The 27,882-nt window shown below is 39.2% G+C and overlaps 1 protein-coding gene across 1 annotated transcript; it reads left to right on the forward strand.

The window, feature by feature from the left end:
- Positions 1-26,567, forward strand: NUFIP2 (nuclear FMR1 interacting protein 2). The gene is made up of 4 exons (XM_032848462.1): positions 1-438; positions 6,303-8,027; positions 20,482-20,514; positions 23,563-26,567. The coding sequence occupies exons 1-4, from the start codon at positions 156-158 to the stop codon at positions 23,613-23,615; spliced, it is 2,094 nt and encodes a 697-aa protein (XP_032704353.1). The 5' UTR covers positions 1-155; the 3' UTR covers positions 23,616-26,567.
- Positions 26,568-27,882: the final 1,315 nt, after the last annotated feature.

Genomic DNA, 27,882 nt, shown 5'->3' on the forward strand with positions numbered 1-27,882 from the left:
TGCTGGAGCGTCGCTGCCAATCTCGCAGGATCGCTCGGTTAACCAGTGCGCTGGCTAGACGCGCTCAGATATACTGAGTGAGCCCCAAGAAGCAGTCTCAGATCCTGACGGTGCAGCAGCCCGCAGCCTCAGCCAGGGAGTCCCAGCCGCTTTCAATGGAGGAGAAGCCCGGCCAGCCACAGCCTCAGCACCATCACAGCCACCACCATCCGCACCATCACCCCCAGCAGCAGCAGCAGCAGCAGCAGCCGCACCACCACCACCATTATTATTTCTACAACCACAGCCACAACCACCATCACCACCACCATCACCAGCAGCCTCACCAATACCTGCAGCATGGAGCCGAGGGCAGCCCCAAGGCCCAGCCGAAGGCGCTGAAACATGAGCAGAAACACGCCCTCCAGCAGCACCAGGAAACGCCGAAGAAGAAAACAGGTCTGGGAGGGAGGACGAGTGGGGGAAGGGGAATGGGGGTGGGGGGTAGGGGAGATGGGGGTGGGGCTGGATGTGGAAAGCGCGATCGCGGTCGGAGTGGTGTGTGTGCGTGTGTGTTTGTGTGTCTCTGTGACCTGCGGGTCTGGGGAAGCCCCCTTCCATTCTTCCAAAGCCCGGGCTGGGCCGCGGGGTTTGCAGCGCCCTCTCCTTCCCCTCAACACGGGAGAGGCCCAACCAGGCCAGTGTGACCTTCCCGGCCCCCGCCAGGGCTGGAGGGAGACCCGGAGGGTCGGCCTTAGAAGTCTAGCCTTATTATATCTTTCCCGTTTACCTTCCTGAGGCCCCGGAGGAACCTTAATCTTGTGGCCCTGAGTTGGGGTGACCACAGCTCCCCCCGCCAGAAGCCTTCGGGGTGTAGCTCAAGAAGGCCTGGCGAATCCCGACTCGGGTGATGTCGCGAGACCCTTTTGCAGGCGGCGAGGCGAGGGTAGGTGGGCAGAGTTGAGGAAGTGTCCTCCCTCACTCGCCACCCCAAGCCCACCTGTGGCCTTGGGGTTCCCCGTCTGGGGGGGCGGCCGGGACCCCTCGTCTCCCGAGTCATTTGCACCTCTAGATGCCCCCTCTTGGGCAGCAGATCCCGCAGTCTACCCTCACGGCTCCTCGCGAGGCCGGCGCCCCGGGCCCGCTCCCCCCAGAGCCGGCGCGGCTGGAATGTTCTCTCCTCCTCGCGGGGCCGCTTCCTGTCCGCCATGTTGGAAGCCGATTCCTGTCACCGACTCCGGCCCACTGAGGAGCGGAGGGGGAAGGGTGTCGAGGGGGCTCGGCGCGGCGGAGCTGGGGGTCTCGGGATCCCCACCCGCGGCCGCCTTGCCCCCCCGCACTGCGGGGGCGCCGTCGCCCCCGGCCCTTGGCCGCCCCTCCCCCCGTCGCCGGCCGGGTTGTGTAACCCGGTGGCGGCCGCGCGGCCCCGGGCGGGTCCCTGGGGTGAGGGGCGGGGGCGGTTGGGGTGGGGGAGGGAAGCGGCCACGAGGGGAGCGGCCTGCACCGGGCCCCGCGCGCCGGCGGCCGCGTTTCCCGCTCCCGGGTGCGGCGGGAGGCGCGGGCGGTCCGGGAGAGGAGCCGGCCTCGAAGTGGAGCCAGGAGCAGGAGGCCGCGGGCGGCGGCCGCGGCACTCCTTGGGGCAGGAGGGCTAGGGGGGTACATTTTGGGTAGAGGCGGTGCCTGAAGGCCGGGTGGGGTACCCAGCGGGAACCAGGCTCCCCGGTCACGAGTTTTTCTGCCACAGGAACCTCGTCTCCTGCCAGGTTCGCTCACGACTCCGCCTCTCAGGCTTTCACTTGGGCCCTTTCCTTCTAACAGCTCATTTTTTACAAAAAAACCTGGTTTAGCTCTCTCAAGCCCCCCAGCATTTACTTTCTGGGCTTGGGTGGTGATTTTGAGGAGCGAGATTAGAAAAATGATTGGATGGGGTAGCGGGCGAGGTTTTTTTTTTTGACCCCTGTTTCTTGTCCTTAAAGGAGAAACGAGATGGTTCATCCATGCGGTTGGTTCACTACCATCTTGCCTTGGACGAGGCTTTTTTCCATGTAAAAAGGAAAGGTGTTTTCCTATTTTCAAATTGATGCCGAGCCCCAAACTCTTGATTTGAACAATGTTAAATTGAGGGTAAAAGTCATTTTAGAAAACATTTTAGAAGAAATGAACTTTAAAAGTTTGTGACCAGGCAGATTTTTACAAATTAAAGGTTCTTTATAAATTGGAAGAGAAATGAAGGGAATGGTAAGAAAATGGATGTTAAACCCAGCATATCAGATGTGATACAAACAGTTACTGAGAGCTGGAGAAAAATTACTGTTCTGTTGAAGATTAATGTAATTTGAAGACTGAAATTGGAATGCCAGATTTTCCACTTTTGGGGGTAGGGACATCAGGTGTGCAGTAGAAATGAACATATACGTCTATTGCGAATTAATCTTAACGGATTGGAACAGTTTGAAAACTATCAGAAGATACACATCACTAAATGTTTTAACCTTAGGTCTTTTTCAGTTTAGAGGAAAGAAAATCTTTATCATGGTTGCTTGGAATATAAAGCAGTATTACTGTTCAGATTGGAAAATTTTATTTAGTTGGTCAGGTATTAATATACACCACCCCTGCAGGAATCGTCTCTACATACAGAAGAGCCCCTGAACCATTCAGCCTCCGGCATTCTTCAAAGTAGTATGTCTAATCCAGGAAGAGGATAAAGAGGGGAAACTGGGCTTAGCGATTTTGAGAGAATGTAAACAATTTGGGATGAACAGTTTTCCATGTGTGGCCTGGTCACGGTACTGTGGCGTCAACATGTATAATGCTAATTTACTAAGAAAACCGAGCATTTTTGAAATGTGTCTGTAATATGTTGAAGTGGGCTTTTATGACCCATTACCCACAAATCTATAAAGAGGAACCCGTTTTCATTTTCCAGAAGAGGGCGCAAGAGAGGGCCAAATGTGTTCAGTAATTTGGGTTTCTAATCCAAAAGCTAGATTTATTAGGACTGAAGTTTTGCAGAGTCCATTTAAAATAGGGTTAGATGCTTTAGCATGGCAGACCTGAATAGTGAAAGTGCAAAGAGCCCTTTGATTTCTCTCAGTGATTCTGTGGTATTTGCATGTTTTTCTTAAATACCTAAGTTTTTAAAAGAAAATGTCTCTTACACACTTTGTGTAAATTTCTATAGAAAAAAATTTTAAAGATTTTATTTGAGAGAGAAAGAGAGCATGATGGGGTTGGGGGGCTGCTGAGGGAGAGGAAGAAGCAGTCTCCCCACTAGACCAGGGCTCTGAGATCATGACCTGAGCATAAGGCAGATGCTTAACTGACTGAACCACCCAGGTGCCCCTAAAAAAAAAAATTCAGTTAAATGAGAAATGTTTTTTGTTACTAAAACTTGGGAGTGGAAGTATAGTGTTTTTTGAGCTGTTAATAAATTGTTAGGTGATTCCTGATACTGGAACCACTAAATATTAGTAATTTCAGGAAAAACTATTCTGGTTCACTTAAAAGTCTTGGCTTTGGTTCAGGTTAGTTTGGACATTGAAATTTTTTTTTCTTAAGATTGCTTACCTTTGAGAAAGTTATGACTAATAGGCCCAAGAGTACAAAACCTTTGTTTGGCCTGTTAGCATGAAATGGTGTATGTAGTGTTTTTTTTTTGTTTTGTTTTGTTTCTTTGTTTTGTTTTAGTCTAGGGGTACACAGGTAAACTTGGATCTGTTAAAAACGATGAGAGTCTCTATTTAGGAACTTGCTGCTTTTCTAAAGAAAAAAAAAAAAGAAACTTTCAGAAAACATCCTAAGGAATGGTCTCTTCTTTACTAGTAGTTTCATAGTTAGAATTTTTCCACCAAAAGTTTGATTTGATTGGCTATCCAAAAAACACATTCAGCAGTCAAAAAAATTTAAATACAATTCTGCAAAAGAGCTTTAACAAAATAAATTTTTTGTGTTACAAGTTTTGTGCCACTGAATCTTAGGAACGATTATAGTCTTGAGTTATTTTCTGAAAGTTAATACAGTAGGAGAAAATGCCTTTGTTCATTCGTAGCATCCTTATCTTTTTCTCTGATACGGAATGAGTGCCTTAAAATTACAGTAAATCCTGCTGTGCATCTTCCCAGACTGTTCTATTCCACATCAAATTATTTTAAAACAATGGTTCTCACACTTGGGGGGGGGAAAAAACAAGGGGTCCCTGGGTGGCTCAGTGGGTTAAAGCCTCTGCCTTCGGCTTAGGTCATGATCCCACAATCCCGATAGAGCAGGTCATGATGCCAGAGTCCTGGGATCGAGCCCCGCATTGGGCTCTCTGCTCAGCAGGGAGCCCACTTCCCTCCCTCTCTCTGCCTGCCTCTCTGCCTACTTGTGATCTGTCTCTGTCAAATAAATAAATAAAATCTTTAAAAAACAAAAACAAAAAACCTTAGATCCCTTATGCTTTTAAAATTCACAAAGAGCTTTTACTGTGGGTTATGTATCTATTGATGTTTACTGTATTGGGAATTAAAACAATTTCAAAACAAGAATATACAGCTCACATTCCTTTTAGCCTTCACAGGCTAAAGACCCACAAGAATGAATGAATAAAAGTGACAAAGGCAAATTACTTAGTATTCTGATTGGATGCCCCTCCCCCAGTCCCCTAAAAAACTCCCTTAAATGAATTTGTGTTTATCCTTCTGTTATGTATCTGTTTCTAATTACTTGACCTCAAAATGCTTTTGGGAACATTTCATAGAAAGGTGGATAACTAATATCACTGTTTAACTGGTAAGGAAATGGGAGAAAACTGTTGTTAGCCTAGTTAAATAACGTATGGTAATAAACTGTTTATGGCAGTTGAAAGTCTGAAACTTGAACACCATAACACGTTTTAAAATTAAATACCTTTCAAGGTTCCTGGGTGGCTGTCATTAGATATCTGTCTTTGGCTCAGGTCATGATCGGGGTTCTGGGAACAAGCCCCACATTAGGCTCCCTGCTCAGCGGGAAGCCTGCTTCTTCCTCGCCCACTTACCTGCTTGTGTTCCCTCTAGCTGTATCTCTCTGTCAAATAAATAAATAAAATCTTTAAAAATAAATAAGTTAAATAACTTGCGTTGTAGTTTTGTTAGTAAATAATACTGCATCACTTGTAGGCAGTATTACATAGTAATAGGAAACTATGTCATAGGCAGGCTGTAGTTCACATTTCCAGTTCTTTACTTTGTGACTTGGGCAAGTTAATTTCTCTGAGAGTCTTCTTACCCAGATATAAAATGAAGAAAATGTATCTTAAAAGAGTTAGAAACATTTGGTTTCATACATAAATAGTATGATCTAATGTCTGGGAAATGTTAAAATAAATTCAAGACTAGTGTAGAAAAATTTCACAAGTATTAGATTTTTCTTTAGCAGAATGCAGTAGAAACTGCTTATGGTGACTACCAGCCATAGAAAGGGATATATATATATACATATATATATATATGTGTGTGTGTGTGTGTGTGTGTATATACATATATATATATTTTTTAAGATTTTATTTATTTGAGAGAGAGCGCGAGAGAGCACGAGCAGCGGGGAGGGGTAGACAGTTGTCAGGGGAGAAATAGACTCCTTGCTGAACAAGGAGCCTGATGATGTGGGGCTCAATCCCAGGACCCTGAGATCAGGGCCTGAGTTAAGGCAGATGTTTAACTGAGCCACCCAGGTGGCCCTAGAAAGAGATTTTTAAATTTTACTGTAATACATACAATTAATGTATCAATATAACTTGATTTTTGCCCAGAGGGTAGCTCTGCTCTTAATTGTAAAGGAAATTTTACAACAGCCTGTGAGAACAATGGGTAAGTTGATTGTTAGATGAGAGAGTATGGCATACAGTTTAAGAGGTCTTGTTCTTCCTGACCTCAGACTTTGGTTTGAATTCCAGCTTGGTTCAGTCTCTTGCTTGGTAGACTTTACGGGGCTCACAGGTGTTTTCTCGTAGTTGTGAAATAATAACAGATAGTCAAGCTAATGCTCCTAGCATAGTGTCTTTAAATGTTAGGTACTGTTGGGGTGCCTGGGTGGCTCAGTGAGTTAAAGCCTCTGCCTTCAGCTCAAGTCCTGATCCCAGAGTCCTGGGATCAAGCCCCTCATTGGGCTCTGTGCTCAGCGATAAGCCTGCTTCTCTTCCTCTCTCTCTCTTTCTCTTTCTCTGCCTGCCTCTCTGCCTACTTGTGATCTCTGTCTGTCAAATAAATAAATAAAATCTTTAAAAAAAAAAAAAAGTTAGGTACTGTTGTAATCTGTATATTGTAATTGTTTAAAAAAAAACCTTTTTTTTCCCCCTCTAGGCTATGGTGAACTAAACGGTAATGCTGGAGAAAGAGAAATATCTTTAAAGAGCCTGGGTTCTGATGAAGCTACCAGCCCTATTTCCAGGGTCCTCAATGGCAACCAACAAATTGTAGACACTAATCTGAAGCAGACTGTAAAGGCCAGCACCTTTGGGAAAGCAGGAATTAAAACCAGGAATTTCATGCAGAAAAACAGTATGGACAAAAAGAATGGGAAATCTTATGAAAATAAATCTGGAGAGAACCAGTCTGTAGACAAGACTGATACAGTAGCAATTCCAAATGGTGTTGTAACAAATAATTCTGGCTATATTACTAATGGTTATATGGGCAAAGGAGCAGATAACGATGGTAGTGGATCTGAGAGCGGATATACCACTCCTAAAAAAAGGAAAGCTAGGCGCAATAGTGCCAAGGGTTGTGAAAACCTTAATTTAGTTCAGGACAAAATAATGCAACAAGAGACCAGTGTCCCAACCTTAAAACAGGGACTTGAAACTTTCAAGCCTGACTACAGTGAACAAAAGGGAAATCGAGTAGATGGTTCGAAGCCCATTTGGAAGTATGAAACTGGGCCTGGAGGAACAAATCGAGGAAAACCTGCTGTGGGTGATATGCTCCGGAAAAGTTCTGATATTAAACCTGGTGTGAGCAACAAAAAGTTTGATGATCGGCCCAAAGGAAAGCATGCTTCTGCTGTTACCTCCAAAGAGGACTCGTGGACCCTATTTAAACCACCCCCCGTTTTTCCAGTGGACAATAGCAGCGCTAAAATAGTTCCTAAAATAAGTTATGCAAGCAAAGTTAAGGAAAACCTCAACAAAACTGTACAGAATTCTTCTGTGTCGCCATCTTCATCTTCATCCTCTTCGTCATCTACTGGGGAAACTCAGACCCAATCTTCAAGTCGGTTATCCCAGGTCCCTATGTCAGCGCTGAAATCTGTTACTTCGGCCAACTTTTCTAATGGGCCTGTTTTAGCAGGGACTGATGCAAGTGTGTATTCTCCAGGGGGTCAGCCACTGCTAACTACTGCTGCTAATACTCTAACACCCATCTCTTCTGGGACTGATTCAGTTCTCCAGGACATGAGTCTGACTTCAGCAGCTGTTGAACAAATTAAATCTAGCCTTTTTATCTATCCTTCAAATATGCAAACTGTGCTCTTGAGCACAGCACAAGTGGATCTGCCCTCTCAAACAGATCAGCAAAACCTGGGGGATATCTTCCAGAATCAGTGGGGTTTATCATTTATAAATGAGCCCAGTGCTGGCCCTGAGACTGTTATTGGGAAGTCATCAGATCATAAAGTGATGGAGGTGACATTTCAAGGGGAATATCCTGCCACTTTGGTTCCACAGGGTGCTGAAATAATCCCCTCAGGAACTGAGCATCCTGTGTTTCCCAAGGCTTATGAGCTGGAAAAACGGACTAGTCCTCAAGTTCTGGGTAGCATTCTAAAATCTGGGACTACTAGTGAGAGTGGAGCCTTATCCTTGGAACCCAGTCATATAGGTGACCTGCAAAAAGCAGACACCAGTAGTCAAGGTGCTTTAGTGTTTCTCTCAAAGGACTACGAGATAGAAAATCAAAATCCTCTGGCGTCTCCTACGAACACTTTGTTAGGCTCCGCCAAAGAACAGAGATACCAGAGAGGCCTAGAAAGAAATGATAGCTGGGGTTCTTTTGACCTGAGGGCTGCTATTGTATATCACACTAAAGGTAACTCGTTTTTTCTTATATAAAGATTCTTACTGGTCGATTTAACTTACATTTATTAGCTGGTGTATTAAGGGTGAATTTTGGAAATTACTATGAGATTGTTTAAGAATTTGTGAACTAAGTTGACAGTAACAGTGGATAAAGCTGCTGATAAACTAATTTAGGGTCTTTGGCAATAGTACTATTTTGAAGAAATTTTTTTTCAACTTAAAAGCATTTAAAAATATATATATATACAAGTGTATTTGACTTCCTACACTTAGTTCAAAGAGTGAAGAAGGGTGGGGTTGTGCCTAAAGGGATGACATATTTTCTCTTGGGTTGTTTTTAAAATTTTTCTTTGAACAGATGTTCCCTCTCCTTTGCTTTTTATATCATAACGCTTCTTTATTAGTGAGCTCACTTGATAGTTCTAATACGTGTAAAATGAGTAGGAGCAGTGTTTTTGAGGAGGAGTCCAAAAAGATGGTGTGTCAAACTATTTTTTCTTTTACACAAAGGAATAATGGGTGCTGAATGGTAACTGGAAAATAATTTTGATAACTGCAACAGCAAGCCCAGTTAGCATTGTAGAACCAGGCACTTGGAGTCTGTACTTTTCATAGCCCTGAAGCCTGTGTTTAAAAAAGGAATCAGATATCTTTCAAGTTCCATGCCCATAACTTTTTTTAGAATATGGTTTCTTGGTGTCTTATTTTAAATTAAAATTCATTTTTTTCAGAGAGAGAGCGAAGGTGAGGAGGGGCAGAGGGAGAGGGAGATACACCGACTCCCTGCAGGGAGTCCACCTCTGGGCTTAGCAGGACCCTGAGATCATTATCTGAGCTGAAATCCGGAGTCTGGTGCTTATCTGGCTCTGCTGCTATTTGTGTCTTAAAAATTTGCTATATGGTGTCTTAAAAATTTGCTATATGCTATATTGTGTCTTAAAAATTTGCTATACTTATTTAAATACCTACAGCAAATAACAAGGCTTAGTGAATGATGTTTACAACCTTGATACTTTTGAGAACAGTAGTTTTCAGTCTTCCGTTTCCATATTCCCCTCCTCCCCTCACAAATCTATACCCCATGCGTGCATACACACACCTCAGATATGCTGCACATTCCCATTTTTAGTATTGGCTCATTTAAGCAGTGACCTGGAACTGCAGGGAAGGGGCAGCATATCATATAGTGGGGATGAGGTAATTCCCATATTCTCCCTGGAAGAATCACTGCCTCGGAGATGAATAACAAAGCTATTTATGTGACTTTTAAGCAAATTGCCGCCTCTGCATACCTTACCTTATCTGCAAACTGGAAGACATTAGTAAAATGAACAGATGTCCTTTTACTATTTTTCTTCCTTTAAAAAATGGGAGTAAGTAGTAGTAGTGCCTTTTGGGAGTTTAGGAGTAGAAATCCTGGCAGATAAAATTACCTGTCTTCACTTTTTTCTCCAGCACTGCTGTTTGGAAATAAATGAATTGACCAAGAAGTGGATGTTTTTAGGAAAGTCAAGACCAAAAAAAATTGCTTAGTTTCTTAAGACTTGTGGTTAATTATAAGTTAAATTCTGCTGGGGGAGTTGGCGTTTCTGGTGATATCTTCTGTGCCATCGGCCCTCCAGAGACTTTTACTGGGAAAATCTTTACCTGAGTATTTTGTATTGGTGGTCATTGTGTGAACCTGAGAGCATATCCGGTTTTCTTCCACAGCCTGTGGAAAAAGTCTGGGACAAGTTGTTCCATTAAGTGGCTCCTAGTTTTATATAGATTTTTATTGTGGTGAATTGTAAGCCTTTTTAAATGGGAGTATTAACTCCAATTTATTTCTAGGTATTCTGTATGCATTTTCCATATAGGTAAGCTAACTAGACATGAAATCAGTGGTATTTAGATGAGCTAAATGCCCCTACATGGATGCAGTTACATTTAATTTTGCTGATAGTAATGAATGATTTGCTTTAGTGAAGTGCATCAATTCAAATTTTGTAGTTGAATATTATTGAGATTAAATTGGTATTGATTGTGTTATTGCTGCATCCCCCTTCCCACCAACAATGGATAACATTCAGTTCAGTTAGTTCCTGAAGTGGCAGGTTCTTTGAATTACTGCCAAATGTGGATTGGTTTATTAGGTCACTAATTTCTCTTTTCTTTGAATTTGTTTTGAATTACAACCTTTTGAAGATCTGAAGTTCTTATAAGTGAAGGCTGGCTTGCCTTTTTTTTTTTTTTTTTTTTTAAGTTAAACTCTAAAGAAGGTAATCCAGAAGCTTACTGGAATATCCTTTAAAAGAACACCTGTATTTTTTTGGTCCTTTAGCGTAGTCTTCTCTTTAAACATTCAAAGGCGATCACTTACGAAGTTAGTTAGGCTCAGGAATAGAAGTTCTTATGCATACCTCCTAACTTGAAAAATAAGTTCTTCAACAACTTTATTTGAAAATAGTAGGTAAGAGGGTGCTCAGTAAGTTCAGTAGGAATGGTGCATTTTTTAGATTAAACATTAATTATTTGCAGCCTTGGAAGTATGTTCAGTAAATTTGAGGATATGAAATAAAGATAGATACATGAGGCATAAAAAAGGGATTGGTGGGAATTAAAATTCTTGGGATTTTTCTTTTAGCTTATGATATATGTTATGCTATTAACTTTCCTTAAGAAACCGAGGGTTAATCTTTATATTATCGGAGGAATATTGTACCATTACATAGTAGTATTAATATGTATGGTGAGACATAGGTCCTGTTTTCTATTTTTTTCAAGTGGCACTTAAGGGGTGAACTTTAAAGTGTTATCTTTTTAAATTGGCCATGAAAAAATTTATATTCAAAAGTGGAACCTATAATGAACCCCAAAGTACCCATGTCTAGCCTGAACATTTAAAAAGCTTAGTCATTCTTGTTTAACCTATCTACCTTCACAGTTTCTTTGGTAGGAGTGTCAAGAGCAAATTCCAGGTACCTAACATTTTACTCATTGATACTTCCATTGTGTTAGAGTGATAGCTTTTAATGCACGTACAGGACAGACAGCTGTTGCCTCCTTTAAAGCATTTAATAGACCCTAACTCTTTGAGGTGAATCTTTGATTTTGAAATGGTCATTTGAAGCCAAATCTGTTGAAATAAATAAGGTAGGTTGGTGTGAGTTGTGTGTTTGGTCAGTGTTTAAACCAGGTTGATTTATCTTGCCTAATACTGTGCTGAAGGTTATCAAGCATTCAGAATGCTGATATTTTTGTAATATTCATGAAAAAATAATTTTATATGGTAAATTTTATCCAGCATGTAGAGCTGCAAGGGGAGATGAATAAAATAAGGTGTAATTCTTGACGGTTGAAGTGAGTCAGCATGGCAGTTATCTAGTATAAAATATCCTTGAGAGGACACCAGGCGCTACAGTATAAAACTTTAAAAATTTGTTTCTCTGTTATCTATAGGTTATTGGCATAAATGATTTGAATTCACTAGATCTGGCCTACACCCTGGAATAAAAATGTATTTTAACTCACTAGGTGGTTCTCATTGCCTGCTAGGATTGAGAACTCTAGAGAGCTTTCTTCAGCTTAATCCTTTTTTTCTTTTCTCTGACACAGTTGTGCAGTAATTGTGTGTGTGTGTTTTCCTTTCACTTATTATGTACTTACAGGCAAAGTACTTCACTTAGTTTTGGAAGACTTTGAAAGATTGAGTCTTTTTCTTTGTAGAGCTTAAGTAGAGGCAAAAGTACACAAGTTTATCAGGCAAGATTTTAAGTGTATACAGATATAAATAGAAGACTTTAGTGGAAGGAGAATTTTTAATGGCGTAAAGGTGGGAAGAGTAAATGCGGGGTATGTTTTCATGGAGGCAGCAGCATTTAATCTGAGTTTTGATGGACGGGGGAAGATTTTTTGACGTATGGAAATGCAGAGAAGAGGAAAATAAAGAATGGATAAGTTGGAGAATTCTGAGTAAATGTAAACAGTGAAAGGGTTCTGCTTTGGTTATGGTGAGGGGACATAAAAGAGAAAGAAGGTAAGTTGCTGCCAGATCGTCAGGTCGGTCTGGAGGCAGGTGGGAAGCCACTGAATGTCAGGGAGATGGGCTGGTGGAATGGAAGTGGCTGAAACTGCACAGGAGACGGATGAATGCCGAAATATTCCTAATTTTTGTGTACTTGAAAAAAATCATTTGTTCTTAAGTCTGGGCTTCTAAATTTATAAAATAGTACATCAGCCTTTGTTTTATTTTACTGAAGAGCTTGAAAAACTGAGTTGGTATTATTGACCTGCATTCAGGTAGATTAATGTGGCACCAGTTTGTAAGATAGATTGGAAGGCATTTTTCTAATGAGCTCTTAAAATAGTCTAGGCAGAGGAGTAACAAGATTTTCCCATTTGTATTTGTAGTCATATGAATGTATTACTTATCTGAAAATAAATATTTAGTTTAAAAAGGGGATTTTAGGTTTGGGAGTGAGGAAGTTGATCTACAGGGTAGGAGGAGGCAGGAGACAAGTTATGGTTAATCCATCAAAGGGAAAGAAGACTTTTGTTTACAGAAGCATCTGAATACTAAATTTTCTCCTTTACACACAGTGTTGAGCAAGTATTTTCACCTTTACTGCATTTTACTATTACTGCTCCCTGATTGCTTATGGCATCACAGCTGTCTTTCTCATAATCTTAACTACAGGTGCCTAAAGATTTGAGTTTGGTTTCAGCCCTAGTTGAATTTCTTAGATTGGGGAAGGATCCTTTTGTCCCCCTCTATAATATGGGACATACAGGAATGTTTGTAACAATTTAACGTGGTTGTGAGATCCTTTTTTTCCTAGTGACTTACCATTTTAGCATCCGTATTAAGATGCTTGATGTTTCATTAAGTCTGCTTTTATGAGTGCAATAGTAATGAATTTACTTTGGTATTAGTCTGAAAGGTAACTTGTAAAGAATTTATAGAAGGTAAAATTTAACCCCCAGATTTTGTTAGCTTACCACCTGAAAGTGAGGGAAGAACCTCCCATGCTATAAAAGCAGAAATTGTCTATTACTATCTTAGTAATAGCAGTTTCATTCCAAGCAACTTGAATTTGATATTTTACCTTCAGAGTAAACTGGATTAGAATAAGCATGGAAGTAGAAATGAACCAGAACCCAAAAGCAAACCTTGAAGCTCCAAGTTTCTAATGTATATATTTAGAGGTGGTCCAGACAGTTCTATTTAGTCTGGTTTGGTGTAACTCCAAATTGGGAATATAAGATTGAAATTGAACCAGTGAAGAGTTTTAAGTATCTCCTGAAAAGGTGATGACTTCTAACTACTTCAGTCAGTCTAGGGCTTGTGAGTTTGAGCTGCACATAGGACGTAGAGGTTACCTTTAAAAAATTTTTTCAAGGATTTTATTTTTAAGTAATCTTTACCCCCAGCATGGGGCTAGAACTCACAACCCCAGACCAAGAGTCACGCACTCCACGGACTGAGACAGGCAGATGCCCCTAAAATTTTTTAAGCAAAGATAATAAGCTGCTAATTCTCTGGTATAGTCAAAAATGGAAAAGGAAAGGGTGGGGAGAAGATTCTGACAGTCTTTGCAAAAGAATAGGGAGGTACTATGGAGTGGTTGGAGAAGGAAATCAGAATAGCAAAACAGGGTGATAAGGTAGCCATCATTGATGAAGCATCGGAAGGCAAAATCAGTGGTAAATTGACCTGGGGGAGGTTCTCAATTGTGACAGTCCTCTTTTTTAGCCTTATATTTGACTGACTTCCTTTTTTGGTGGGGAGACATGCTTTTTATTTTGGTTTTTAGACTTTTAAAAAACTTAATATTTAGATAGTGTGCTTGTGTAGGGGCAAAGGGAAAGGGAGACAGAATCTCAAGGAGACTGTCAGCGCAGAGCTGGACACAGGGCTCAATCCCATGACCCTGGGATCATGACCTAAGCCAGAATCAGGAATTGGCCGCCCAAGTGACTGGGCCATCCAGAGCCACCCAGCCACGTGCCCTGAGACATGTGCTTTTTAAAATGTTTAAATATTTTTGGGGTACATAGGTGGCTCAGTTGGTTAAGTGTCTGCCTTCAGCTCACGTCATGATCCCAGGGTCCTGCGATGAAGCCCCACATCACACTCCCTGCTCGTTGGGGAGCCTGCTTGTCCCTCTCCAACCCTCCTCCCCTGCTTATGCTCACTCGCTTGCTCTCTCAAATAAATAAATAAATCTTTAAGAAGTTTAAATGTTTTCAGAAGATTTATTATTATTATTATTATTATTATTTTTGTAAAGAGAGGAAGTGTGTGAGGACAGGGAAGATGGGGAAGGCAAGAGAGAGAAAGAATCTTAACCAGGCTCTTAGCCCAGCACAGAGCCCAGTGTGGGACTTGATCTCACCACCCTGAGATCATGACCTGAGTGCAAACCAAGATTCAGATGCTTAACCAACAGCCACCCAGGTGCCCCTTAAATGTTAATATTAAACTGGGACAATAGTATCATTCAATTTTAAAAGTTAAAAAAAAAAAAAAGTCTCAAGTTTAACCTTTAACCTTAGCTTTAGTCTTTTTCTTTGGAGAATTAAATGCTGAATTTTTTGTTGGACCATATGTGGTTGCTGTTTTTGTAGGTCAAAAATGGTTGAATATCGGTTTCAGTGGACATAATACTACTTTGTTATATTTTTGCTTCCTGACTGATTTATGAGTAGTATTTTGTTCAAATATTTACATATAGCACCAAGCTCTGTGGGAAGCAGTTGTGATAAGGAGATGAAAAGAGATTATTCATGTCTTTAAGGAATTCCGTCTAATAGGGAAACATACACGGAAGGAAATACATGACTAGTATGACTGCTCTGTAGAAAAATATATAAAATTTGTGTGGAACATAGAGAAACTCCTAAGGGGGGGTGAGAGGGTCAGAGAAGGCTAGTCGGGATTTAAAAAGAAGTGGAAATTAGTTTATTTATTGTACAAGGAAAGTCATAACTATTTTAGGGGGAGGAAATGAAATAGTATTTGAACATGCTAGTCATTTCAGAGTGATTCAAGGAAAGTGAGTGATATAAGTTAAAAAGTCTTTAGTTGCCCAGTTTATTTATTGATGTACAGCTGTGTCAAATGCTGGAAATTTTATACAAGACGAACAGATCTAGTCTCTGTAGGCCATGAGAATCCATTGAAATGTTTTGGTCCCTTTCAGATTTATATTTTTAGAGGGAGAGAATGATAGCCATGGTGTAGAAGATAGAAAGTGAGACCCGATTAGGGGTGAGAGAAGCCTCTTAAAAAAAGATTACAGGGCAGAAATGTTCATAAGGTACCACTGCTTGACCAAGGCAGTGACATCTAGCTAGGGAAAAAGAGAGTGGCTAGAAAGTTAACAGTCTTAACTTTTAATAAGAATTGCTGTAGTTGAACACTCCCTTCCTAAATTCTCTAATTTGCATTTCCATAACTACTCACTTTCCTCCCTTTTACATCTTCAGCATAACCTGCCTGGTATCATTCTTTTTCTCAAATGTTGGTGTTCTTTCAGTCTCCCTTTCATGCTACCCAAACTCCTCTGAGTAATCTCATCCAATTCTGTCATTGTGTATTAAGCTCAAAACTTCAACTGCTTTTACTCTGAGTTCAAACCACATATATTCAACATCACCACTCTAGTCTTTGTATATAACACTGAATTCATTTTTTTCCAAACCCTGATGATTAGTTTATATGGATCCTGTCTCTAACATACCCATTTTTTCCTTTCTATCTCTAATACAACTGTCCTAATGTCTTCACTTTTGCAGTAACATTTACTGGGCTCTTTTTCTGTACAGTAGTCCCACCTTATCCGTGGTTTTGCTTTCCGCGGTTTCAGTTCCCCGCGGTCACTGTGGTCTGGAAGCAGATGATCCTTCTGAATCGTCAGAAGGTCAGTAGTAGCCTAATGCTACGTCACAATGCCTATTGTCATTCATCTCACTTCATCTCATCACTAGGCATCTATTCATCTCACATCATCACAAGAAAAATGGTAAGTACAGTACAGTAAGACACTTGAGAGAGACCACACTCACATAACTTTTTTTACAGTGTGTTTTTTATTGTTTTATTGTTAATCTCTTACTGTGCCTAATTTATAAATTAAACTTTATCATAGGCATGTATGTATAGGGGAAAACATAGTATATGTAGGGTTTGGTACTATTTGCAGTTTTAGGCATCTGCTGTTGTTGGGGGAAGGGTCTTGGAACCTCTCTCCTGATAAGGGGTATGACTGTACTATCACTTCACCCATACTCTGCAGTTACCTCAATTATTATTGATATTTAGTATAATAATCTCAGATATTTTCAGTGGCTTCCCTTCAGCTGTATGGTTTAAATAGGAAATTTTCCTTTGTGTGTGCTTTTGTGCTATCCCCTGAGTAGCAGAATAGCATTTGTCTTTGTGTAAGTCTTTACTTCTTAGTGACTTTTAGCTCTGTTCCCTGAGTAGTATTCTTTGTCTAAATCTTTTTGTTTTAGTGGCATCCAGCCTTACTAAATAATTTTGACCACGAAAGCATAGGTTAGCAAACTTTTTATATGAATGACTAGTTAGTAAATATTTTAGGGTTTGTGAACCACGGGGTCAGTCTCTCCTTGCAATTCTAGTTACTTGATTCTGTCTTGTACACAAAAACAGCCATGGCTAATATATAAAATGGGTGTGGCTCTGTTTCAAGAAAACTTGACTTGCAAAAACAGGCAGTGGGTAGAAATCAAGTTTGCTGACCCCTGCTTTAGCATACCTCCTACTTGAATATCACCAAGGTTTGTTTGCATGTTGATACTTCTATCTAGAAAAGCTGTTTCTTCTACTAAGCTCACGGAGCTAGAGCCTTTCTAGTTTCACATCTATATCCCTAGACCCTAAATAGTAATTTTTAAACTACTTGAAATTTAGAACTTCTAAGTTATTGGACATCTACTACAGGGAGCATTGTGATAGGGAGCTATGTAGGAAGTAGAAGTAGTCTGCTTTCAAAAATTGAATTGAATATTAAATTTTCTTTCGTGATGAGGTTGTGTAACTAAATATTTGAAAAATTTTATATGGTAAAATTTAACATTTGGATGGTGGCAGTCTAAATTGCAAAATTTTAACAAAATCGCCTACTTTGGTATATTTTCAAAGCAGAAACCATGACTGCCTGTGGCCATTTCTCAATAACTATTTGCATAATTAGGTGCTGGGATCCAACTTTAAAAAGAACCTGGAAGTAAAAGATTTTGGGGGAGATGATGAGGGCAATATTAGAAGTAAACTGTGTTACGACACTGTATAGTTGAATGTGCCTTACTTTGTTCAGCTTCTCTTATGGTAGTTAAAACAGTAAGTAACTTAAGTAAATAAGTTACAGAGTAACTCATTTTGTATTTAGAATCTGCATGGAGACTTTTGTAACTTCAAAAAGGGCAAAAATACAGTTTTCTCCTTTCCTATATATTCTCTTACTAGGTTCTTGTTAATCATGCAAACAATATTTGATTTATTCCCTTCTTTCTGATCTTAAGTTTCATAGAAACTTAAAATTCTAATCAAGGACATCAAGTTGCTACTAGTTATAGAAGTATTTAATATTAAATAACTAGAAGGGGAATTTCTCAGTTCAGTGTTTCAGATAATGTTGATTTATTTCTTGCTACAAGGTTGGTTGGCCATGGCTAATTTTTTAGCTAGGTCATACATCCCTTTACCTTCCTCAAAAAGCATAATCAAATTCACTGCTCCAGAGCCCTTATTTCAGTGTAATAAGACTTTCTTACCAGAAATCATGTAAAATCTATGTTTAAAACCTAAAACTAAATCAGGATTAAGCTAAGGAAATGATTTCAATCCATTAAAGAACTTGGGTGGTTTCAAACAGTTATATTTTGTCTTTAAAATTTAAAAGTACTAAAGTACTTCTCTGGACTCTTGAGTGTAGTCCCTCCCCATCTCCTGCACCAGAAAAGGATGGCAGGGTAAGAGGCAGGTTGAGGTTTGTGATGGGGGAGGAGAAAAGGAAATGTTAAAGCATAGGTGGGTCAAAATGGAAAGTTTGGTTTTTTTCAACATAATATAACTAAATACACATTTATCTTTACATTAAACAGTTAACAGTAATGAGCATTGAGTAATCAATACATACAGAACTCAGGAATGTATTTGTTGGAAAATGTGGATTTCTGTACTTTCACTAAAAGAAAAAACATTTGTGTTGGATTAATGTTTTTGAAGTCAGGTCAACCAAAGAAAGGCTGATCTTTGAACTTCTTAAAATAAGCCATTCTGAAGTACAGAAATGTTTAGGATAATGGCTCTAAAGACCATTTCAACTATTCCTAATTGTCTGAAACTAATAGAAATTAGAGGATAGATACTAGTGTCATGACTAGAATAACCTTCCTGCTTTATCTTCTTTTTTCCAGATTAAATTGATCACAATTCTCTCCCCTTAGACCTAGGAAATTTTCTTGACAATCTTTGGATGGATATCTGTCCAGTGATTTTTTTTTTTTTAATATATTATTTATTTGACAGAGAAAGTGAGCACAAGCAAGGGGAGGGGCGGGGGGGAGGGAGAAGCAGACTCTCCACTGAGCAGGGACGCCAGTGGCGGGGGCTTGATCTCAGAACTTGAGATCATGACCTGAGCCCAAGGCAGATGCTTAACCAACTGAACCACCCAGGTGCCCCTGTCCAGTGATTTAAAGCCCTAACGTCCATCTGTGCTCTTGGACCAAGTGATAACTAGTGTATTATTTCCCCATTTTTGTTTAATCAGGCATTTATTTTTTTTAAGATTTTATTTATTTATTTGACAGAGATCACAAGCAAAGAGGCAGGCAGAGAAAGAGGGGAAAGCAGGCTCCCTACTGAGCAGAGAGCCTGATGCAGGGCTCGATCCCAGGACCCTGAGATCATGACCTGAGCTGAAGGCAGAGGCTTTAACCCACTGAGCCACCCAGGCACCCCTAATTGGGCATTTATTGTGATACCTTGAATGCAGTGTTATCTGGATAATTAGTTTGAATAATTAACCTATTGTTCCAAACATAAAATTATGACAAATTTTCAAAACTTAAGAGTGAATTTGATGAGGGATAGAGGAGAGCAGGGAGACTGTGATCTGCCCTTCTCTGCCTCCAACCGTAAACATAAAACAAAAAAAGAATAATTTGAGATTTGTACACTTTTAGCCCTGGGGAGAGATTATGTTGTACCTTAACTATGACCCATGTCCAGATATATTCTATCTTATTGAGCTCCCGTTTTATTTTTCTTTAACTATAATTGGCCACTGATAAATTGTATGGAATACAATTACACAAAATCCAGTTATACAGAAGAAAATCGCCTTTTTGTCTTCAGAATAACAGTTGTATGGCCATGGGAAGAACACTTATTCCGTAGTCATAGTTAGGTTCATTCCTGTTGCTGTGTAGTCTTTGTTTACATTGTAAACCCAATAGGATATTTCCTTTCAAGGTATTGTAATTTCTATTTTCCTGTTCTTTGGTTCTTGTGATACAGTAGTCATCTATTGTTTTACTCATCAAACCTTCAAATAAGCCCTCTGTGAAGCTTTCCAGAATGCTTCCAGATAGAATTTTTCTCTGTATGTCACTCTAGTTTGGTCATGTGCATATTTTCTTCACTGTAAGTTATCAAAGTAAGCACATTGTGATCATATTTCAATGGAATTAGAGCAAATGAGGATTGTGTTTACTAATAAATGGGTATGGATTGGCATTTTGACCTTACGGGTTAAAAATAAGAGTAGGTGTGGTTTGAAGAGCACAATTGCTTGCCTACAGCAAAGAGTTAAGTAAAATTTTAATAAGGCCTTTTAAGCATCATGTTTAATCAAATTTGAGTACTTTATTCAGAAGACTTTTTGGTACCATTGGGTTATGATGGATTGCCAAAAAATACTTCATTTTTTAAATAATAATGAGCTGTTACAAAAAATACCACTTTATGGCATGCTTCAGCATATCTTCACTATTTGTATAGATAGAATTGCTCTCTTAGTAGTTTAATTTCAGTCAGTAATTCACTTTTTTTTTTTTTTTTTTTTTTAAGATTTTATTTATTTATTTGACAAAAAGAGAGCACAAACTGAGAGGGAGAAGCAGGTTCCCTGCTGAGCAGAGAACCTGATGCAGGGCTTGATCAGAGACCCTGGGATCATGACCTGAGCTGAAGTCAGGCACCTAATCAACTGAGCTGTCCAGGTGCCCCTGTAATTCACTTTATATTATCAACTTAAGGCAATCTGAAAGACACTTCTTGAGAATTCTAAGAAAATAAGAATGTTTTGTCTAAGATTTAGTAGAACTATGCCATTTCAACCCTATCTCCAGCCCAGTCTAGGTTTTTTAGGTTTAAAGTGAAAATCCTAGCTTTAAACTTTGCTCTACAAAACTTAGTATATAAAATAATGTTTGTTTGTTTTTCTTTGCAGAAATGGAATCTGTTTGGAATTTGCAGAAGCAAGGTAAGAATAGTTAGGTTACCTAAAATATTAGTACTAATGACTTAAGCATATGTTATGTTTGGGTAGGAGTAACATAAACAGTGACCCACCAAGGAAATAGGCTTTACATTTTGAATTATTTAATAACTGCAGTTAAAATACATTTGCTCCCATACCAGGATTGCTAAACATGGGATAACACTGTAAATGAAAAGAGTATATGAAAATACTCTTCACCTGCAAGGTGAAGAACATGAATTTTTTCCTCCCTGATTATGAAAGTAAGACAACATAAATATTTTTAATGTAGGAAACCAACATGAGTAAGTGTTTCCACTTATAGCCAGTTTTAATCTGTATTTGTGTGGTAGACAAAGTGGTATTCTAAGAACTGAAGTTCATAGTTCAGAAAAATATTGGCTCTTTTAGAAGCCTTATTTGGGCTGTATATTCTTTGAAATAGTATAGGGTTAAAAATCTAAAGAACAGCAAAGTAGCTTCCTTCATGAACCACATGTATAAGATGTGAATAGCAGGAAGGCAAAGGGAGTGAATAGTCCACATCTGATTGTTTGGAATTTTCCAAAAAAATCAAATTGGTTATCCTAATTGTGTGCTTTTCTAAATATGTTAAAATGTGGTAGCTGTGGAATACCTGAAATAAGGTAAGTTTCAGTCTGTGGAGGACTAGTCACTAATAGATTTGGGCTTTTAGAGCCCTGTAACTGAATTGCATCCCATTTCCCATCCACTTTGCTAGCTAATATAAGTGAGAAAGGTCACTGTGTAAGCCAGAAAGTGGCAAGATTAAATGTACATTTCCTTGGGGGCACCTGGCTAGCTCTGTTGGAAGAGCATGGAGCTCTTGATCTCAGGGGTGTGAATTAGAGCCCCACGTTGGGTGTAGAGATTACTTAAAATAAAATCTTAAAAAAAAAAAAAAAAGTAGGTTTCCCTGATTTCCAGGGATTGCTCCTCCTCCCATCTCTCTCATACTTAGGTCAGGTCTTACTTGTCTAACACAGCTGTGAAGATAACTAGCAAGCTCCTGAATTATTTTGAGTTGCTTTCTCTGTCCCTTCTTACTCAAAGGCAAACGAGAAAAATAGACTAGAAAATATACTCTGCAAAATTAGACTTCCTATATTTACTGTAAAATGGCTATTACTTATTAAGAGCTAGCATTATCTTCATGGCAGGTTGCTAGAGGACGGCTGTTACAGTCCTAGAAAGGATATTATCTCTGCGCTAAATTAGATTGACTATTAGGCTCAGGTGAGCTTGAGATCTTTAAAATTATTTTTAGGCCTTTATACTTTTACATTAGGTGACAAATTTTATTGGTTTCCTATTTTGTATTAAAAGCATGTATTACTTTTAAAAGTTCTTAGATAGGGGAAATGGTACGTAATAAAATTAATGCCTCTCCAGAAGAGGGGGAGCATACAGCTAAATAATTAGAATTTAGAATAGCACCTGAATCTTAGCTTATGCACATTGCAGAGAATAAAGACTGGGGGTGCTATGGGAAATTTGGAGGAAGAAAGAAATAAGTCATAATTAGGACTGAATTGATAGTTTTGCCAATCTTAACTGGAAGTTTTTGGTGTTAGATGTGCCTCGAACAGTTCCTTATTAGTCCATATCAGTTAAAGTAAATTTTGACTTCATTTTACTGAGAACAAAAGTTAATAAATCTGGGACGGCTTGGTGGCTCAGTCATTAAGCATCTGCTTTTGGCTCAGGTCCTGATCCCTGAGCCCTGCATTAGGCTCCCTGCTCAGCCTGCTCAGGGAAGCCTGCTTCTCCCTCTCCCACTCCTTCTGCTTGTGTTCCCTTTCTCAGTCATAAATAAGTAAAATCTTTAAAAATAATAATAAATAAATGAATCCAGGTGTTTGTTTTAGTATTGGATTATGAACGATTTAAGCTTTTTTTTTTTTTAAGATTTTATTTATTTATTTGACAGAGATCACAAGTAGGCAGAGAAGCAGGCAGAGAGAGATAAGATAGGAGGAGGAAGCAGACTCTCTGCTGAGCAGAGAGCCCGATGCGGGGCTCGATCCCAGGACCCCTGGGATCATGACCTGAGCCGAAGGCAGAGGCTTTAACCCACTGAGCCACCCAGGCGCCCGTAAGCTTTTATAATTGGGAGAAACACCTAAATCCTTTTTATTTTTATTTATTTATTTTTTTAAAGAAGATTTTATTTATTTATTTGACAGAGATCACAGGCAGACAGAGAGGGGAAGGGAAGCAGGCTCCCCGCTGAGCTGAGCAGATGTGGGGCTCGATCCCAGGACCCTGGGACCATGACCTGAGCTGAAGGCAGAGGCTTTAACCCACTGAGCCACCCAGGCACCCCGACGTAAATCCTTTTTAACTTAACTCAGCCCCTCTCTAATCTGTAGAAACTGAAGCCCTCACTGGCTAGAGGACACTGTTGCTGGAAATCCTTTGGGATGCAAAACTATTGGGTCCTGGAAAAGTAGATCATATGTGTGTTAATACAAAGAAGTGGTCTTTTTTTTTATTATTATCTCTTTCTCTCTCTCTCTTTTTTTTTTTTAAGAGGGGGGAAGGGGCAGAAGGGGAAAGAAACATTTTTTTTTTTTGTAAGATTTTATTTATTAATTTGCGAGAGAGAGAGAGAGCACACGAATAGGAGGAGAGGCAGATGGAGGGAGAAGCAAATTCCCCCTGAGCAGGGAGCCCAATGCAGGGCTCAGTCCCAGGACCCTGGGATTATGACCTGAGCTCAAGGCAGACGCTTAACCGAGCCACCCGAGAGAGAGAGAATTTTAAGCAGGCTCCACACTCAGCGCAGAGCCCAAGGTGGAACCCAAAACAGGGCTCAGTCTTAACCCTGAGATCATGACCTGAGCCAAAATTGAGTCAGGCACTTGACTGACTGAGCCACCCAGGTGCCCAAAGAAGTGGTCTTTAAATTGTGTTTTCGTAAAAAAGGAGGCAGCTAAAATGATGATGTTTATTTGGAATATGGGCGGGCCTTTTGGCATTCCAGACCTTATTTTTATTTATGTATCTATTTCTTAACCTTCTCTCCAGATCCCAAAAGGATAATCACTTACAATGAAGCCATGGATAGTCCAGATCAATGAAGGACCAGACTGCCTATTTGTAACCTTTCTGCAGCATTAGAGCCACCGTTCATGGGGGACACAAGGCTTTTATGCTCCTAAATCTTCAACGCAGCAGAGGAACCATAAGTAGAATCACAGGATAATATATACAAATATATATATATACATATATATATATAGTTATTTAAAAAAAAAAAAGGCAACTGAAAGTAATTAGACTTCTTAAGGAATCAAATTTATTTCAAGAGACTACACAAGGTTATTTAATCTCCGGTACTGAATAGTTTTTTTTTTTCTTCTGTTAGTTTTTGTTTTTAAGTGTGAATGCAAGTGATTAATGAATACAGACTTATTAACAAGCGTGGTTCTAAAGTTCCTGCTGTCATCAACTTGGGCAACAAATGACCCACTGGAAAGGCAAATCCACTTAAAAGATCTCTGTATCTTGTTCTGTGACTAAAGTGATACACTAATCACGGGGAACCCAGAATGATTCACCATTTTCCCCCACTCCTCCCTTGATCTTTTGGTTATACTTTGAGCCCTGCGAGAATGCTGGATAAAAATGCCTTGAAGTTTGCAGGGGGTGTATTTTTTTCTTTTTTTCTTTCTTTTTTTAGCGAATATGATTTGCATGTCTTGCCAGGAGTTGAACAGCCTCTATGGGGGTGTTGGGGAAATATTTTCTTTTCCTTTTATTTTTTGTGGGGTGGGAATAGGGGAGGGCATTGAAGTTCTGTAATTCTGGAATAGTTGGTGGTACATAGTTCACTTGGCTTTGGTTACATATTGGACTTCAACAAGTGAAGAACCCATGAGTGTCATTTAAGGAAAAGTTACAGAGCAGACAATTGGCTTTAGATATTTAATACGAGAAAATACTCCTTTGCCCATATTTTAATGTAATTGTGTAAGTGGGAGCAAAAATATATTCTGCTTTTCAACTGTAGGTGCTCCAGACTTGCTCTCTGTCACTAACACTAAATGTGCTGTTTTCCTTGTTTTTCATTGAACATCTAAAGAGAACCTTCTGTACCTTTCTGTAAATTCTTTTAATTTCTCAGAAATATCTAAAAGGGGAAGAAAAATTTCCATGAAAATTATAAAACTTTTCATGTTTTTAGCCAGTGAGGAGGTAATAAACCCTGCCTATAGAAGGTGTTTTCATGCAAACTATACTTCTGAGCTTATTAGCTTCTAATTATATCTTAATAAATATATTTTATTACTAGAGCAAAATGGGTTTTTTAAGGAAAATAATGTGAAATTCTGGAAATTTTCTTTTGGGCAGAGAAGAGCATTAGCCCTGTCTTATCATCACATTGCCATCCTGTTGCACTGCAGCTTGTATATAGCATGCTGAAATAAATTTTTGTGTGTGTGTGCAGAAACTAAGGGTCCAATTTAAGATTGGGTGATGTTAGTGGCATAAAAACAAGTTCTCTGGCCTGACATAGCATCACATTACACATACACACACACACATACACACACACAGAAATTAGTATATCCATGTATGTCAAATACAGGTTAAAATAGCAGGGCATTTATATAGAGAGGTGTAGTCTTCTAATAAAAGTAGACTGGATCCCCTGGGGCATTTGGGGGGAGAAGGTACCTACTTTTGCTCAAACCCTTTGCTTAAGAAATGTCCAGTTTTGAGCGACTGTAGTATGGATGAGTTTTCTTGTTTTGTTGATTATTTGAGACTTTTAACAAGTAGTTTGTGGAAGAAGCTGTTGGGCTCAACATAGAGTAGAGGAAATATCTTTAGTCTGGATTCCTGCCCTGCTTAGATTTTTAAAAGTATAAGCATGGATTGCCAATTCCACTTGATGTAAACAAAACTTTTTATACATAATATATATATATAATAACTTATTGTATCAGTCCAGGTTCAGAAACTTGTGGTAGGCCAGTTCCAGATAGTTTCATTTCACCTGTAAACTGTATCACTTTTACTGATATTGTAATTTTCAAATGTATAATATGTTTACAGATGTGCCCTGCATTTAGTCTGCCTTGTTCCTATTTTGATTTTTGTTGAGTCTCCTGCCTGCTTGCCAAAAGCTAGGATGCTTCAGGCCCATGTACAATTGAAAGCAGAGGCATCCTTGAGCTTTAAAGCATTGAACAAACTGGAAATTGCAACATACCACATACTGAAGTGAAAGAAGTCTGTGTTTTTGTGTTCTTTTTTTTTTTTTAAATAAAAATTTTCAAAAAGTTAAAAAAAAAAGATATAAGGTTGATTAAAGGACAAAAAGGCTCCAGTTTGTTTTATAGGTTTTAAAGTTCTGCTGTGTGTTCAATTGCCTTGTGTAACCACTTGTCGCCTTAGGGCCAGATTCCCCCTGTACCTCCCCCCTTCTTTTTTAAATGTCCATTTTGCTTGCCTGGAATTTAAAAGCTCTTCTGTCTCACAACTCACAAGAAACTTTCTGGGTTTGTGACATAGAGGTTGAATGAATATATATATTTAAAAAGGAGAAAAAAAAAAAAAACAGCCCCTGTCTGAATTGGGCTTTTTAATTTAGAAGCAATGCCTAAAAAATACCTTTAGAAATCTCTTGTTGCTTTCCTGCTTCCCTTCCATATAGCCCTCAGGCCTCCATGTTTAGAGAAGCCAAAAAGAATGTATCCCTTATCTGTTTGTCCAAAGGTTTTTGAGAGTCTCACTTCTAAATGAAACAATGCAACATTTCACCTTGATTTTCTCCACTGAAATTTCCTTAATTATATGGTTAGAGGTATATAGTTAGGAATGTCTCTTTCTGGGAACCCTAGTGCCCCATCATATTAATTGTCAGTATTTTTGGGCATTGGGTTAATGGACTTAATTGCCTAGGTACAAGCAGGACTTTGGGACAAATCTCCTTTGTGCTGTTTGGTAACACTTGTCGCAATCTTTCTCCTTAGGTCCTCACACAATTCCTTACAGAGCACTTATTAAAAAAAATCTTAAGAGTTGATCTGTTTTCTGATTATTTTTGTGTAAGCTTCTAAACAAACTTCAGCTGTGATTAATTTAGCACATTTAAATAACATTAATGTGTTATTGTTTGGTATAAAGAATTTTCCTTCAACTCAGAGTATTAGTACTGTAGCATAAACCAAATACAGTCTAGAGGGGATTTTTAACATCCCTCCATTATAAAGACTGAAAAAGGAGTGTGTGTGTGTGTGTGTGTGTGTGTGTGTGTGTGTGTAGTGTGTGTGTATGTGTGAGGGACAGAAGGAGGTAGTAAAATTAGTAAATGAATGTGTGTAAGACATTATATTAGTATTCAGAGAATGAACTTGTATTTATTTTGTGCCATTTGTTTTCATTACACAGAATAAAAGTCAGGTGGTTTTAATCCTTAAAAGGGTAGTATTTGAAAAATGGCACTAAGAATGAAATCATGACCTATTTTTTTAATAGCTATGAAGATACTAATTATGGGTGAAGATTTCTTTTTAAATCTGTCTTGATTGTAGGCTTCTGTGTCACATACCACTCTTATAGATATCTAGAATAATTCCCCTTCCCCACAAAAGACAGGGTGTATTTATCTTTCTCTTTATTCACCCCCACTTTGCTGAACTGAAGTTAATTGCATAGCCTTTCCTCTGACTTTCTTAGTAATGAACTTTGACGTAAAGTATATTTACAGCATCTGTAGTTAGCCCCGCCTCCTCCTTTCTGGGAGGGGATAGACAATAATTAGGAATTTGTTAATGCCAGTTTTTTCTTCGAATAAATGGCTGGAGAAGGTATCTCCATTTTAGAATTTTGCTGTTGTTCTTAATCACCTGCTTATCTACTCATTGAGAATTTGCAAAAACTTTATAAAGAAAAAAAGTGCTGCATTGGTTTTTCAAATAACAGTTTCTAGGGAAAATATGGCAAACCTCAGTTACGAGTATTGTCCACAGTACAAAATGTGTTTCGTCACAAAACATTACCATAATGGTAGATTCATATTTGGTTTAGTCTTGTTGCTAACCCAACTGGAGGCCTCTAATGGTTTATCTTGAAAACTTTCAAACGCAAAAAGCCATTTAGTGTGAAATTTTATGTCATATTCAATGGCCACAGGCAAGGAAAACTGGAAGAGGACTTATTTTAAATTGTTAAGTAAGGGGGAGTCATTTTGTCAAGGCTATTTTCAGAGAAAAAGGTTTGAAAGTCCCATTTCCAAGGATTAGGAGTATAGTTCTACCACTGGGCCATATCCTTGATACATGATTCTTGTATACCTATGCTAACTGCAAAATAGACTAGTAGGACAGGTACATATTA

The sequence above is a fragment of the Lontra canadensis genome, unplaced genomic scaffold, assembly GCF_010015895.1.
Source record: "Lontra canadensis isolate GAN:19392208 unplaced genomic scaffold, GSC_riverotter_1.0 scaffold204, whole genome shotgun sequence".
Taxonomy (NCBI): Eukaryota; Metazoa; Chordata; class Mammalia; order Carnivora; family Mustelidae; genus Lontra; species Lontra canadensis.